This window comes from Tenrec ecaudatus, chromosome 5, assembly GCF_050624435.1.
Source record: "Tenrec ecaudatus isolate mTenEca1 chromosome 5, mTenEca1.hap1, whole genome shotgun sequence".
In the NCBI taxonomy this organism is placed as follows: domain Eukaryota; kingdom Metazoa; phylum Chordata; class Mammalia; order Afrosoricida; family Tenrecidae; genus Tenrec; species Tenrec ecaudatus.
Window position 1 is genome coordinate 2,704,503 of NC_134534.1, and position 15,594 is coordinate 2,720,096.

Here is a 15,594-nt window from a genome sequence, read left to right on the forward strand (position 1 = left end):
CCCAACTCACAACGAATTCATTATCCTGCAAGTCGAGACAGAAGCAGTAGGCCTCTTTTCTGGTCTGAATTCTCTCTCTGCAAGCCTTACACGGGAAAGGAAACAACAAACAGGAAACCTGGACCACACTTGAGGCCGGGCCTCAGCACTCCTACTGGGATAGAAGTGGGAGTGCATGGTGGTGAAGGAGGAAAAGGAAGAGGTGGTAGTGGTGGGGGTGGGGGTGGAGGAGGAGGAGGTGATGGAGGAGGCGGTACTGATGGTGGAGGAGAAGAGAGGAAGTGGTGGTGGAGGTAGAGGAGAGAAGAGGTGGTGGTGGAGGAGGGCGAGGTAGACTTGGAGGTGGAGGAGGTGATGGAGGGAGTGGACGTAGAGGTGGAGGAAGTGATGGAGGAGGAGGTGGACGAGGAGAAGGAGGACTTAGAAGTGGAGGAGGAGAGGAGGTGGTGGTGGAGGTAGAGGAGGAGGAGGAGGGAGGAGAGAAGAGGTGGTGGAGGAGGAGGAGGTGGAGGAGGAGGTAGTGGAGGAGGTGGTCATAGATGCTGTCGGGTCAGCTCTGACCCACAGTGACCCGTGCACAATACAAAATGCTGCTCAGTCAGTCCTGTGCCAGCTTCACAGACGTTGCCAAGTTTCAGAGGGTATATTTCGCCTTGTCTCCCTCCTGTCAGGGTGGGTATCCTGTTTGATCTTTACCTTTGGGATCACTTGGAATGAAGTGACACACAGCTTTCAGTAAGGACGAGCAACTGCCTCCCACCTAATGGAGACCCGCACACCCGCCGGCCTGGGTGTGGCAGGTGGGGGCTCTGGGTGGTGCTGGCTGTTGGAGCAGCCTAGTCAGCAGAAGTGGCAGCGTGTCCTTTGCACAAAGGAGTATCAAGTTGTGGTAAAAATAAAAAGACACAACCGATTCTGTGTTCTCGTGTGTCTCAGGCTGGGCACCCAACACCAGGACCCCATTCTCAATCACCCCCCCTCCCCTGGGCACTGAGGCCCACCTCAAGTCTAGACCACAAAAACAAACATGAACCTGAGCCCCCTTGGTCATGAAAACCCCCCTCAAATGTTGCTCTGGCACTGGCCCCCAGGGGGCAGTGTCGCCCTCTGGGACTCCTGGTCCACAGGTTTGTGGCTTCTGTGGGACTGAGCCTCTACATGGCTAGTGGGTGTGGAGGTGTGGGTCACAGCCGGGGACCCCGTCAGAGCGGGGATGCCAAAGTGACCATCTCTAGATCACTGTGCCATGTTCCAGTGTTTAGTGCAAATATTCCTGTGGTTAGTTATAAGAAGACGACTTTAAAGGAAGCCCAGCAAAATTTCTGGGTTTTTAACCTATGCTATTGTGGTAAGAAATGAGCCTTGATGGTGCAGTAGTTACCCCTTGGGCTGTGATCTGAATGGTCAGCAGTTCGAAACCACAGCAGCTCTGAGAGAGAACTACTGGGCTTTCTCCTCCCATCAACAATGAGTCTGGGACACCATGAGGGGTGCTGTGAGCCAGCACTGACTCGATGGCAGCAAAGGTTTTTTTCCTGTTTGTTTTTTCAATTGTGATAAGTAGCATTTGTAAGCCTAGATCAATAATTTTGAAAGAAGGGGGTTACTATTAAAGAAAAAGGTAAAAGATTAAGAAATAGAATATGTTTTGCTCAGTTACAAATAATGTTGCCATTCAACGCGGGAAGATTTCCATAAGACAGTTTTGATGTGAGTATTCTAATAACCCAAGAAGTAACGACAGGTACGTCACTTTCATGCTATGCGTTCTTCTGTGGTTGGGATGGGGATCAGCTTCCCCAGGGTCCTGGTGCAAGGAGAGGTCTGCGGGATGGTGGGGGCAGGTGCTGACACCACAGCGGTGACAACGCGGGCACTGACCCAGTGAAGCCCTGCTGAATGAGAGTCCTATGTGCCTGGCTGCTTTCCACATCCTCGGGGTCTCTCTCCCTGTGGCTGCGCAGGGTCCACTGTGTGGACAGGCCATGCGGTGCTGAACGCCCAACCACTGACGGCCACTCGGCTCTTCGTCTCATGAGCAGCAGGGAATGCACGAGGGTGGCCACGTCCAGTGGGTGCTTTCCAAACCTGACTGCTTTCACGCCGGAGGCCCGTCTAAACCAAACCTAGCCCAACTCCCCTGACCTTGAGGTGGCTCTGACTCTTAGCTGCCCTGTAGGCTGGGCTGAACTGCCCCATGAGTTCCCGAGACCTAGCTCTTGATGGGTGTGGGAGGGCCCATCTTTCTCCCATCGAGTGGCGTGTGGGTTCAAACTGTGGCCCTGCAGGTAGCAGCCTGATGCATGACCACTAGGCCACAGGAGCTCCTTGAGGCCCATGGACCGAGGAATACCAGCCAAGCTCACTCAAGGGATGTGTCCATTCAATGCTTGACCAGTGTGGCCCGTGAAGGATGTTTGCAATGACCACATGACCCTGGATAGGGAGGGTTCCCCACCCATGACAATACAACCTTTAGAAGCCTCTCTGTGTTGATACACACACCGCTCTTTCACGGGGGCCGGGGGTGGGGTGGGCAAGTCATGTGTCTGGAGTATTAGATGACACAATGTTCACCTGTTGGCAGGCTCCCACTTGGTGACTGAAGTTGCTGTCCACAGGTGAGCCCATCTTTGGGGGGAGGGGACAGGGCATGTCTCCCTTGCGTTTGGGCCAGTGCCTGGACCGGAGTTGCTGGGCGGCTGTTTGGATCTGTGCGTGCTTCTCGGGGACACTGCCCAGCAGTGCACAGTGTCTCCTTCCTCCCTCCCATCAGCCACGTGTGTGGCAGCCCCCTTCTGCCCCCCTGGCGATCCAGATGCTGTCAGTCTGGTGTCATTGGCCATTCCAATGGTGTTCACAGGAGCCCTGGTGACTCAGTGGTTGGCGTGATCTCTGCAAGCCAGAAGGTTGGCATCCAGAGCCTGGAGCCCACCAGCTGCTTGTGGGGAGCAGGGCGAGGCCGTCTGGCCCGGCACAGCTTGCAGCCCCGGACAGCCTCTGCGGCAGTTCTACGCTGCCCTATAAAGGTGCTGTGCACCCAATCAACTCCCTGGCAGCTGATACGTGTGTCTGGTCATGGATTCTTCTTTAGATAGACACATGACAATTTTTTATTGTAAATTAGGTGGGAGGAGTTACATTTCAGATCGAGTTTTATACTCAGCAGTTTAAAGTGTCACACACACACACACACACACACACACACACACACACACTGACCCTTTCCCACCCCTTGCTTCCTCTCCTCCCTCTCCCGGACGATTCTGTCCATGTCACGCGGTGGACACTGACAGACAGCCATCGAGCCTTTGCTTGTCTACCCGTGGGCGCCCACCATCGTGGAGGCCCTAGCTGCACTGTCTGCCTTGAGATGGGACAGTGTGAACTTCCAATTTTGATTGTCTGTTTTCAGGCTATTTTATTCTTGCCTCTTCTAGCTCATTTGCCGTTGTATATAAATTTTAGAATCGTTTTGTCAGTTTCCACTCAAAAAGCCCCTGGGGCTTCCGAATGCGCTCTCTTTGCGGGGTGGCGACACAGACTCATTCACGCGGCGTCTGTGCATCAGCTGGCCGGCACCTGCTGCAGCTGTGCCCGACCCCTGGAGGGGCTTTCCAGCCCCCTCCTTACTCGGGGGCCAGTGGGACACAGGGCAGCATGAAGGCCTTCTGGACACCCATGGAGATGTGGGAGGGTCACTGGGCATGCCTACCAGGAGGAGGAAGCTTCAACGGGGTGAGGACTTCCCAGAAGGCTGGGCATGTGCACCTCACAATGGCAGTTGTCTGCCCCACACCTGCCTCCAGGCAGGACTCTAATCCCCTGCCCTCCTGCTCTTCTTGGCCACCTACTAGGAGGTGCCAGCTGAGGTCACCCCTCGGATTGGATGGTAGCAGATCCCGGGGCGATTCCTGGCTTGTATACGATGGACTCACGATAACACAACTCTTTCCATTCCCACGGCTGCAACCCCACCCAACCTGAGCGCTTGTTAGCTCACTGACCGCTGGGCGGCCTGGACCCACCAGCCGCTGGGGAGGGAGAAAGACAGAGCCAACTGCTTCTGTAAAGGTGGCAGCTTGGAGACCCCACAGGCAGCTCTGCTCCATCCCTCAGGGAACCGACTGTGCACATCACAGAGATTTTCTTGTCTGGCCTTCCACCGGGAGCCTCGGACCCACCCATGCACTTTCCCTGTGTGCCCCCATATCCCAGCACATTCACAGATGAGCCCAACTTCCTCTATCACCCTGGGTTCTACCTCACTCATTCATGAAGCCAGGGCCCTCGTGGGGACATGTCTGGCTGTCCTCTGGTCCTGAGTCGGCCTGCCTTAGTGACATTCACCTTGCATGAAGGCCTGGTAGCCGCCCTCTTGCTCAGGAATGACTTAGCTGTTCTTGGCCTTTCCGTCACCACGGAGAGTGTAAAATAACAGTGCTCCTGGGCACCTTCCTCCGCCGCAGCTGGCCCCAGAGCGGCGGCGCAGGAGGGAGCTCGAGATGGCGGATGAGATCACCAAGGCTCAGGTCGCCTGACCTGTTGGCAACAGGATCTTTGGAAAGATTGTCTGCAAAGAAATCCCAGCACAGCATTCACCGCAAGCACCGACATTGTCTGGTGATCCTAAGAAATAGGTTTCCCAGATTTCTGCCACAGAAGATGAGGGCGAGAGCCTCCCCGGGCAAGGCATGTGCTGCTGCTCTGGGCCTGACCCAGGGCTATCGGGTGGTGGAGAAGGAAGGTTCCAATGGGGCGCAGTCTGTCTATCACGTCCATCTTCATGTCCTCGGCGGTCAGCGGATGAATTGGCCTCCTGGTGAAGCACGCTTTCAGGGCTACATATTGCTTCTCTAGGCAATGATCAGCTTAGCAAGTTCAAAGGTATTAAACAGTATCCTTAATTTTGCCTGTGTATGGAGAGATTAAGGAAATAATGGGGGGAACCCATATACAATAAAGACATTGTTGAATGGCTTATGGTCTCTGAAACATAATAATGATCATGCTAGCAAGGTGTTGTGAAGAAAGCAAATGGTGTCCAGCCATCAGAAAGATCAGCATCTGGGGCCTTAAAAGTTTGTCTTAAGCTAAAGCCCACCGCATCGCCCCGCAGCCCGCAGCTGGCCCCAGCTGGCCCATGGCGCACTGCCCCACGGTGCGCTATCACACCAAAGTCGATGCCGGCCGGGGCTTCCGCCTGGAAGAGCTGAGGGTGGCTGGCATCCACAAGAAGGTAGCCCGAACCATCGGCATCTCCGTGGACCCCTGGAGGCGAATAAGTCCACCGAGTCCTTGCAGGCCAATGTGCAGTGGCTAAAGGAGGACCGCTCCAAGCACATCCTCTTCCCCAGGAAGCCCTGGGCCCCAAGAAGGGAGACAGCTCTGCGGAGGAACGCCAACTGGCCACGCAGCTTACTGGACCTGCGATGGCCATCCGAAACGTCTACAGGAAGGAGAAAGCCCGGGTTATCGTGCCAGAAGAGAAGGACTTCCAGGCCCTCGCCAGTGTCCGCATGGCCCGTGCCAATGCCCGGCTCTTTGACATCCGAGCGCAAAGGGCCATGGAGGCTGCAGAGCAAGATGTGGAGAAGAAGAAGTAGGGTTGCCAGGGCCTTTAATAAACTCCCCCCACCCCTACACACACAAAAGCTTGTCTTAAACAAGCAGCCCTCTAAGTGAGGCGTCTGCTAAGCCCACACAGAAGGAGTACAACTCAAGGATCCAAGGATTGTAAATCAGACTCTTATCTCCAAGGAGGGACACTGTATTCGTGTTTACATTCTGAGCATCTGCGTTGTGGATGGCCATGGAGGGCAGTGAGGCCCGGCACCCATCGGCAGGGCCCCTTATGGACGCAGCCTCTGTCCAGTTCCCTCAAGACGGTTGACCAGGCTGCGATCGCCTTGCTCCCAGACGATATAGTTAGGTTACATTTTAACATCTTATCAGTTATTTTCCCTTTTGATCCATTTTTAATTTGTTCTATTTTAAAAGTTACTTTCTGCATTCTTTTGGATTGCAGTTTCTCTGTGTTTTATTTGATTATTGTTCGTTTTCTTTCTTTCTTCTTTCATTTTTGGGTATGATTTTCTTTCAATGACATCCAGGAGAGATAAATCTAAAGAGACAAGTAACTGCACTCATCTCTAGATGGACATGAAGACTGTCTTGGGCCCTGGGAGGTGACCTCCAAGCCCCAGCAGGATAATTGCCCTGAACCTGGGCCCCTCCTGCTCCAGTTGCCCCTGCTGTGTCCCTCAAAGTCTGACCCTCGTGAAGTCAAGTGTATGTACCGGAGGGCACCATCTGTTCTGGACCCTAGACTGGTCCTCTAGGTGTGTCCCCACCAAAGGCCAGTAAGCAATGATTGTGGAGGAACTGCCCATGCAGAGCACACAGGCCCAGTAAGCTGGGGCCCCTGCCCTTCCTCTGCCTTGCTCACCAGCCCCCCAGGAACCTACGAGGAGGGAGGAGTGGCAGATCACCATCCTTTCTGATGGGATCTTCAGCACTGCCCACCAATACAACTCCAACCTTTAGTCAGAAAGTGCTGGAGCTACTGCGATGCTGGGGATGGCCATCTGTGGGCTGCCGTTTGGGCATATTGTAGTTGACCTCCACGCTGGGGCCATGGAAAGCCAGGGAGCCAAGCAGCACATTTCAGTTCAGGGTCATTTGATTAAAAGGGGGCCCCATTGGATGACATTGGACCGCTGAGGTTCAAACCTCGGAGGAAAGAGGATGCTGTCTGTCCCCATCAAGGTTTGCGTTGACAAGGCCATCAGAACTGACCAATGACACTTGACCATCATATGAGCGAGAACCAGCTCAGTGACATGGGGCCTCGAGGTTCTGTCACAGGCATGTCACAGGGGTGGCTGTCACAAACAGGAATGTGTTTCCTCACAGTCCAGGTGGCTGGGAGTCTGAGGGCGGAGTACGGGCGCAGGAGAAGGTACTCTCTCCATCAGCTTTGGTGGAAGGTCATTGCCACTGTGTGGACCCGGCCTTCCTTGGGGGGTTTCCTGTGTCTCGGCACCAAGCTCCCCCTGGGTCTAAGAGGTTCTCAGCACAGGGACACTGGGTCCAAGGATGGGCTGCGGCTCTCCTGGCCCTTTTGCTTTGTGGTGGCGAGGTCTCCCTCCCCCTTGTGTCTGCTGCTACTCTTTGCTCAGCTCTTGTAATATGGATATGCGGGCGGCCACCCCCCATGAAACTCACCTTGCATCAAACTAGGGGGTCACCTGAGGAAAGGTGTTGCACCCCACCTTGTCATCAGGTCACACCAGGGATGATGGCTACATCCATCCGTAACTGCCAAACCTGAGACTCACGGCCCAGTCGTGCTGACACCAATTTTGGGGGGGGGGGGGACATAATTCAGTCCAAGGCTTTCAGCCAATGAAGCTGTGGGACCTAACATTTCTTAATGTGACCATGTGCAGAAAAAGCTTGAGGGACAACAGGTTCATCCCAGTGCCCTCATTTTTGTCTCAAAGATGCTGGGAACCCCAGAGTGGAGAGCACCATGACCCCCAGGCCACAGGCTGCAGCCTGTGCTTCCCCCTCCCCCCCAGAGCAGCCCCCGTCCTCCCTGCAGCCTTGCTGCTCAGTGCACCTAGCGTGGGACCACAGGCAGCCCTGACTGGATGATAACCCGGCAGCCTCAGCAGAGACAGACAGAGAGACAGACGGAAGGAAGGATGCGTGGATAGATCGGTGAGTGATGAAGAGAAAGATGATAGATGGAAGGATTGCGGGGTGGGTGGGTGGACAGACAACTAGGTGACAGAATGAAGGGCAGATGGATAGATGGTTATTAAGTGGATGATAGAGACAGGTAGGTAGGTCATAGATAGGTGGGTAGGTAGATAGACGATGATAGATGTGTGGGGAGGTGAGAGATAATAAATAGATTGATAGATAGAGATAACAGATGACAGACAGATGATAGGTAGTAGATGAGAGACAGATGGTAATTGACAGATAGGTCAAGAGCCTCATGTGACCTAATGTGAACAGCAATGGCCTGGTCTGGGTCTGCGTCAGCCTTGAGCCCATTGTTGGGCTGTTGTGCCTGTCCATCTCATGGATGGTCCCCTCCCTGTCACTGGGCCTCTGTGCCACCAAACATGATGTCCTCCTGCTCCAGGGGCCCCAGAGGACGAGCCCAATGGTGACAGCCATCAATGTGGCCACAGGCCTTCTCTGTTAGTTCTCTTTCAGAAGTAGGGGGCCTGGTCTTTCTCCCTACTTCCTCTCAGCCTGTCACTGATATTGCAGCATCAGCAGGGTTGTGTCCAGCACCATGGCTATTCAAGCCACCGCAGGGGACACACTGGCAGGCGATGACAGCAAGCATAAGGATCCACACATAAAGCCAGAACGTGTCCCGAGAGGGAGGGGGACGAATTAGCCCTATGGGGGTCCAGCCAGTGCTGGATGAGGTTGGGGCTGGGGCAGCTGGGGTACAAGGGCCCTGGGTTTCCAGGTGGGAGGCTGGGATAAGGCTGAGGGGTCAGAAGGTCAGTGAAGTAGCCCGGGTGTCACAGCTGCTGACCAGAACCCACCAGCCACTCCAGGGTAGAGGGATGGTGCAGCCTTGGGTGAGACCTGGAGGTGGCCCTGTGCTGTCGGAGCTGACCATGGGTTTGAGGGTGGGGGTATCTGGAGGGTTTTGGAGGAGGGATATGGGGAGCTTTGATGCTGGAGGTCTGGAGCAAATGGGGGGCGTGCAAGAGAGGCCAGGGTCTTCAGTTCAGACCTGGGAGCAGCCAGTCAGGATCAGGCTTAGGTGAAGGCCTTGGTGCTTGGGGGAGGGAGGCTGCAGTTGCGCCTCTCTGCCACCAGGGGGCCTGCATGTCCGCTCACGAGCTTATCCGGTTCTTGGAGAAAGGAGCCCTTGTAACAAAGTTGCCGCCTGACACCCGTGCCCTCAGGTCCCAGCCGCAAGGCGTTTCTGGGGCTGGAGCTTCTCCAGTGCCCAGTGATTCCGGGCAGAAGCGAGTTTTGTGGGTGTGTGAGAGAGTGGGGTCGAGGGGAATGAGGTGTATGCTTCATGATTCCTTAGGTGCTGTGGGTTCAGCACCGTACTGCTCACTGCAAGGCCCGCGGTTCAAACCCACCCGCCACCAGGCTCCATGGGAGAAGGAGGCAGCCTGCTCTCAGGACGCTGGACAGTCTGGGAAAGGGTGGGGAGAGCGGTGCTGCCCTGTCCTGCAGGGTCCTGTGAGCCAGAAAGGACTCCCCGGCCCTGGGGTTGGTTTGGGGTGGTTTATAAATAGGAAGGATCACATCCATGTTTACTTTTAAAAGTCCGTGTTTGACATAGAGGCCCAAAGTTTTATAACAGGAATCCGAAGGGATTGTTGTCCAGTGAAACCCAGAGCCCACCCACTCACCACAAGGAACATGGACACCATTCTGACTCGTATGGTCATCCCTTCCCTTTGCTTTTGATTTCCATGATTAATTGTACTGCACAGGGAGTCCAGGCAGTGTGAAGGACAAGGAGCCCTGGTGGCTAAGCACGATGAGGTCAGCAGTTTGAATCCGCCAGCTGCTCCGAGGGAGACTGATGAGGCTGTCTGCTCCCACAAAGATCTAGAGCCTCAGAATCCCTGTACGGCCCTGAGATCCCTGCTTTTCAGGGCGGAAACTATCAGCACCACCCCTGGCAGTAAAAAACCTGGATATCATAATCCAGGGCTATAGAGGTGCCTGCTTCTGCAGCTTGCCCCACCCACCGCCCTGAACCGTCATGGGTGGCCAGCTCTGTGACAGCCCTCACCTTCTGTGCTGGAGATGTGGGTTCGAGCCCTGGGTGTGGTTCTCAGTGGGGGACTATGTGTGGCTGTGCCGGTGGGCAGGCTCCAGTGACCTGTCCAGCCTAAGATGGATCAGGAGGAAAGGCCTGGTGACTTCTGAGCTTTAGCCAGGGCAGCGCTGTGGACCACAGCCTGAGCTGGGCACCTCAGAGTGTATTGTTGAGGTGCACAGGTGGCCAGGAGTGGGGGCTACTTACGCCATGTCCCTGTGCTGGACCAGTGGGCCGTGTGTGGAGATGGACACCCTCCACTGAGATGGAGAGAGAGGGAGGTGGCCCGGAGTCTGATGGGAAAAGGCTCTGGGGAACAGACCAAATTCAGGATGTCGGCCTCCAGGCAGAAGGGGAGCTGTGGAGGTGTGTACCCCAAGTGGGGCTGGGGATGGGGCACTGCCGGCCAGGAGAGAAGGCCATGGATCACTGCAGAGGCTGCTTAGGTGGATGTCTCCCCAGTGGAAGGGCTGGGGCGGTATGTGGGGAGGGTGGAGACCAGGAGGCTGGAAGACAGGGGGCAGGGGGCAATGACTCTGTGAATGGAAGGCCCTGACTTCTAAGGAAACCTAGTGCCTGCATTAAGGGTTGGGGGTCGTGAGAGGAGAACAGGGGACTTGGGTGGGAGGACCTTCCAGGTAGAGGTGGGAATGAATAGAAAGTCAAAGGAGGGAGGAGCTGGGGAGTAGCCTAAGAAGGACCAGGTCTAAATCCTGTGGCCCTGCCCAGCTGCAGGCGCTGGATGCGGTGGCCCATGGAGCTAGCGGGCCGTGTGGCGCCGCGCCGTGAGGGGGCGGTGTGGTCGTGCTCGAGTGGACCCGAAGCGCGATCAAGTTCAAGGGCCGGCAGACATTCGTATTTCAGTACTAATTTTAAAAAGCCTGGCCGGGAAGCACCCACGCCACCGAGGGGCCAAGTTCACCGGCGGGTGGGCGAAGGTCCTGCCCTAGTTCACCGGCAGCGGATCCCTACGCCTCCAGAGATCAAGCGAGGCCAGGCCCGCCGCTCCGCCCTGGGGTCCCCAGGTCCCCAGACGCGTCGGGTGCCCGCAAGCGCGACTCCAGTCCCCGAGCAGGCCCTCCCAGCCCTGGGACCCGCCCAGGTCCCCTGGCCTTCCCCCTCGCCAGCCTCAGCTCCGCGTCTCCTCCCAGACCCCCGAGTCCGGTGCTCCCGCCCACGTTCCCCCCCCCCGCCCTCCTTAGGTCCCCGCCCACGCGGCCCCGGTCCCTCCCAGGCCCTCCAACCGCCGCGCCCGCGCTGGGCGCTCCCAGTCCCCGGCCTCCGGTGCCTCCCATCCCCGGGTCCCTCCAGCTCTGCCCCCGGCCCGGGTCCCTCAGCCCCCCAACGCGTGCCCTGCCCCCACCTCCGCCGGTCTCGAGTCCCCGCCCCGGTCCCCGGTCCCCGCTCGCCCCGCCCCGCCCGCCCCGAGCCCCTCCCGCGGCGCGCGCCCGCCCCGCCCCCGCGGCGCCCCTCCCCCCGCGGGCAAACCTGTTCGGCGAGGCGGCCGCGCGGGGCGGATCAGCGGCCGGCGGCTCCTCGCGCTCCCGGCGTCCGGCCGTGCGCGCGGCCGCCCCTCGCGCGGAGCCCTCGGCGCCACCATGTACTCGGGAAGCGGCCCCGGTGAGTGCGGCGGTTGGCGCGGCGCGAGCCCAGGCCGCGTCCGGCGGGCGGGCGGGCGGGCGCCGCGTGGAGGCCGAGGCCGCGGGCCTGCGGGGCCGGGGCGGGCGAGCCGGGCGCGGGGCGCGGGCGCGGCTGCCGGACCGATGGCCACGGCGCCCCCGCCGCGGGCAGCCCGGCCTTGTTGGGAAAAGTTGTGCAAACTTGGGAGCCGCCGCGCGTTCGCCCGCTGCCCGCGGCGGGGAAGGCGGCTCCTTGCCGCCCGAGAACGCGGGCCGGGGCCGGGGCACGGGCGCCGTCGCCCGCCGGGCACGTGGCCGCCCCGCTGCCCGCGGCCCTGCCACTTGGCCCGGCCACCGACGCGCCTTTGTCCGCCGGGCGCCGGCCTGGCCCCCGGGCCGGGCTCAGTGCGCTCCCCGCTCGGCGCGGCCGGGCCCCCGGGCTGGCGCTGGCCGCCCCCCACCGTGGGCCTTGCGCCCGGCCGGCGCCGGGTGTCTAGTCCCTTATGCCGCGTAGGGTGAGCAGCGGCTTCCCTCCGGCCGAGGCTGCCCAAAGGAGCCGCTCGCGCGGGTGCCGGGCCCTGGGGGAGCCTGGAAGGAGATCTGGCAGGACCCCCGCCCTGGGGCCAAGAGCTGGCACTGTGTTTGTCTCCGCCCCGGGGTCGAATCGGGGCTTCTGGGGCCTTGAGTGCGCAGCCCCGCCACCGGGGACCTGGGCAGGATGGCCCTCACCGTGCTGACTCAGGACCTGGGGACGGCCCCTCGTGAGGGGCCCAGGCAGGCTCAGGCACCACTTGGTAGGTTTTTGCCGACTTTCCATCTACAAGTGGAAAGTGGAGCCCTTAAAAAGTGAAGCTGGGAGGGCAGGACCGGTGTCTGTGCAGTGTTGGTGCTCGTTAAGCCCCCGAACAGTGGCTCCAGTTGGGGGGTGGAGGGGGGGTGGTCTTCGATTTGCAGAAGTGGGCACAGAGAGGTTGAGAACTTCCCAAGGTCATCACAGCCCGGGAGCCCTGGGGACAGCTGTCCACTCACAGGCTGATTCTCCAAACGCTGTTCCAGGAGAAGTGGCATCAAACCTTTCTGACCTTGACCCGCAGTGAGAGGTACCTGTGAGCCCAGACAAGGCTCCAGTGAGCGAGCCTGGAAGTGGAGCTCCACTCGGCTACAGCCGCCCTGCCTGTGAGCAGGGCCTTGTCCATGAACCCCTGGAGTCTTGCCTCCACCCAGTGCTCCCTGGCTGCCCCTGTGGAGGACCAGACCTGTGGGGCCAGTGACTTTGGATGTAGGTCAAGGGAGCTCCAGGGGGACCATGGCGCATGCTGTCCTCAAGAGCTGAGCCCACCTGCCTCTTAGGTGATTCTGCAACCTCACAGCTGTGGGGCTGTTCTGATGTTCCTCAGCCGAGAGCCACTGGTCAGTGAGACGCTTAAAATTTATCTTTAATTCAGGGTACAGGAGACATTGGGCCTGAATTGTACGGTCCTAATTCCCAAGAGTTTTGCTGCTGCGTCCAGTGTTAATCCACTTATTAAGCGGCTCATGCCATAAAATTCATTTTTTTAAAAAGAATTAATAAGACCCACTACCCTGGAGCCTATTTCAACCCCAGGGTGCTCCCTTATAGGGCTCAGCACCGGGAGCAGCCAGCAGCTTCCTGCCTGTCCCACGGACGGTGTGAGCTGAGGGCTTTCCTTTTGTCCGGCAGCCTAACCCAGGGCACCCCTAGGATAACCTGCTGCCAGGTGCCCCCTCACAGTGACCCTACGTACTGCTCGCCTGGTTCTGCCACAGCCTCTCCACCTTTTTCGAGTTGAAGCCCACGGCTACAGCCACCCCGTCCATCCATCTTGTCAGGGCAGTCCCCTACTGTACCCAGCATGAGGTCCTGCTCCAGGGAGTGGTCTCCTGACGACCCGTCTAAAATAGATGGGATGAAGGTTCTCCATGCTAACTTCTAAGGAGCAGTCGGGCTGCCCTTTCCGGCACAGATGTGTCCTTTGCAATAGGCCTCTCTTATTCCTGCTACAAATGGATACTGTTTCACATGTGAATGTGACCATGCCAACATGAATGTGACCATGCCTCTTGCACAGTTGGACTCCACCTTCATAGATGAAGAGGTGAGGGGGACACATCAGCTGCTCACAGACCTTATTGAGGAGCCGTGGTGCACCGGTGGTTACTTGTTAGGCTGCAAACCGCAAGGTCAGTAGTTTAAAACCACCAGCTGTTCCAAGGGAAAAAGATGAGGCTTTCTACTCCAATAGAGCGGCAGTCTCAGAAAGAAACCCACAGGGCCTGTCCTACCCTGCGCTGTAGGGTCGCAATGAGTCTGGCATGGACTGGATGGCGGGGTGTTTTATTTTTTCATAGACCTGATACATTGTCGAGACTCTACATTGTTTCCCTTGGTTTAACTCTGCTCTGATCCCCCAGTGCACTAACCGCTACCAGTGTGCTACACAGTAACCCTTGGCTGCTACTGCTCTTGTTACTTGCTGTCTAGTCTGGCAACCCGGGTGAGGCGCAGAGGTCAAGGCTGTGTGACCTTTTAGACCAGGCGCCACACCTGTCTTCCATGGCCTCTGGGTGGGTTTGAAGGCCAGCCCTTCAGCTAGTGATCATTCCCATTCTGAGAATAACTGGTCTGCCCAGTGGCTTCTAGGTGATGTCTTGTCCCATCCTGTCCTGTCCTGCTGGCTGCTCCCGATCACAGCCCAGTGCTGGAAGGTGCTGGGGTGTGTTTGGGTGTTCAGCGGGCTAAACTCCTCGGGGCTATTTATAAGCTTTGAGGAAGACTTTAAGTACTGGGGTTTGTTTGTTTGTTTGTTTGTTTTAAAGAGGATTCCCAAAGCAGTGACTCATATAAAAACCTGTAAGGTTTTGAGAAGTGAAATAAAAAAAAAAAGTCTCATTAATTTCTAGTTTCCTGTGGCAAGTGGTCATCATGGTCCCTGGGGAGCCGCCTGTCAGTGTAAGTCTCAGCCCTGTCCAGATGTGCAGCCTGGGACAGCGCTCCATCTCACGGCTTGTTACTGACTGTGGTGTATGTATGTAAATGTATATGCACACACATGCACTTATACACATGTATCTACATACACACACACGTGAATATGTAGAACTTAAAACCCACAGCCACTGGCCTCGTGTGATTCTGGTTCACGGCCACCCTGCACACAGGGTAGAACTGCCCCTGTGGTTTCTGGGACCAGAACTCATGCTGAGAGCACAGCGCCCGCTCCCTCCCAGCTTAGTTTGTATCCAGCACAGTTGCTGTGAAAGACGTTCCAACACACACTGAGGAGGCGCACATGGCCCATTCCCTCTCACTCCGTGTCTGCCTCGGGGATGGCCCTGGCCCTGGAGGACAGCATGCTGGTGAAGCGAGGGCAGTGGGAGAGGAGGCAAGGCCAGATGGATGGACACGGACTACACCCATGGGCTCCTGGGAAGGCGGTTCGGGATGGGTGGGCGGCCTTTCCTTCCATTCTGTTCCACTGTGCGTACGGTTGAGCTGAGGGCACCCGAGACACCACAGGATGGGTCCCCTTGGCCCTGCTTCTCTGGGGAAGTGAGTCCAAGGGCCACTCAGGCAGTGCTGCCACCAGTCTGAAGCCCGGGCCCAGGTTGTTAGCTGCTCTGTCAACAACCCCTGTCTCAGCAGCCCCTCGACAGGGGCTTACAGTTGCTTTCTGTGGCGTCCACTGTTTAAGGAAAGTTCATAGGGGACCCTGGGCCACAGCTCTGTTTCCAAAGCCTCAGCCGCATTGCTCCTAAAAGGACTCCCATGGTTGGTCCGTCCATCCCCTGGTCTGCAGGGGTGTCTGAGGCTGTGCGCTCCTTCCCGGTAACCCGTCTAACGAGATGGCGCCTTCCGCTGCCTCTGGTTTCTAGTAGGGGGCTGTGGCTGGCTCCTTCAGGCGCCGACCCTTATCTGCCCTGCACCCCACAGCCTCTTTCCCAACCCCATTATCTCTGCCTCCGTGCTGGGGCGCCTGGCCCACATCCACACCGCCTCTGCCCCACAGGAGTGTCACAACCCCGTCACGGGGCCTTCTTATCTTTTTCTTGACACCCTCCCCCCACCCCCCACCAGCTTGAAAGTCTGAAACCACCGTCCATTTGCTGTCTGTCCCTCTGGGTGGACACAGA

General features: G+C 57.7%; 1 protein-coding gene and 2 pseudogenes across 2 annotated transcripts in view; all 3 read left to right on the plus strand.

The window, feature by feature from the left end:
- Positions 1-241: 241 nt before the first annotated feature.
- Positions 242-5,606, plus strand: LOC142448574 (large ribosomal subunit protein eL13 pseudogene; annotated as a pseudogene).
- Positions 4,506-4,860, plus strand: LOC142448470 (adenosine 5'-monophosphoramidase HINT1 pseudogene; annotated as a pseudogene).
- Positions 5,607-11,286: 5,680 nt separating the features above from the next.
- The window catches only part of AGO2 (argonaute RISC catalytic component 2), an 81,727-nt gene continuing 77,419 nt past the window's right edge, over positions 11,287-15,594 (plus strand). For both annotated transcript variants that reach the window (XM_075549221.1, XM_075549222.1), the window contains exon 1: positions 11,287-11,443. In XM_075549221.1, the coding sequence (XP_075405336.1) occupies positions 11,422-11,443 (22 nt within the window). In that variant the 5' untranslated portion in view covers positions 11,287-11,421. The remainder of the gene's footprint in view (positions 11,444-15,594) is intronic.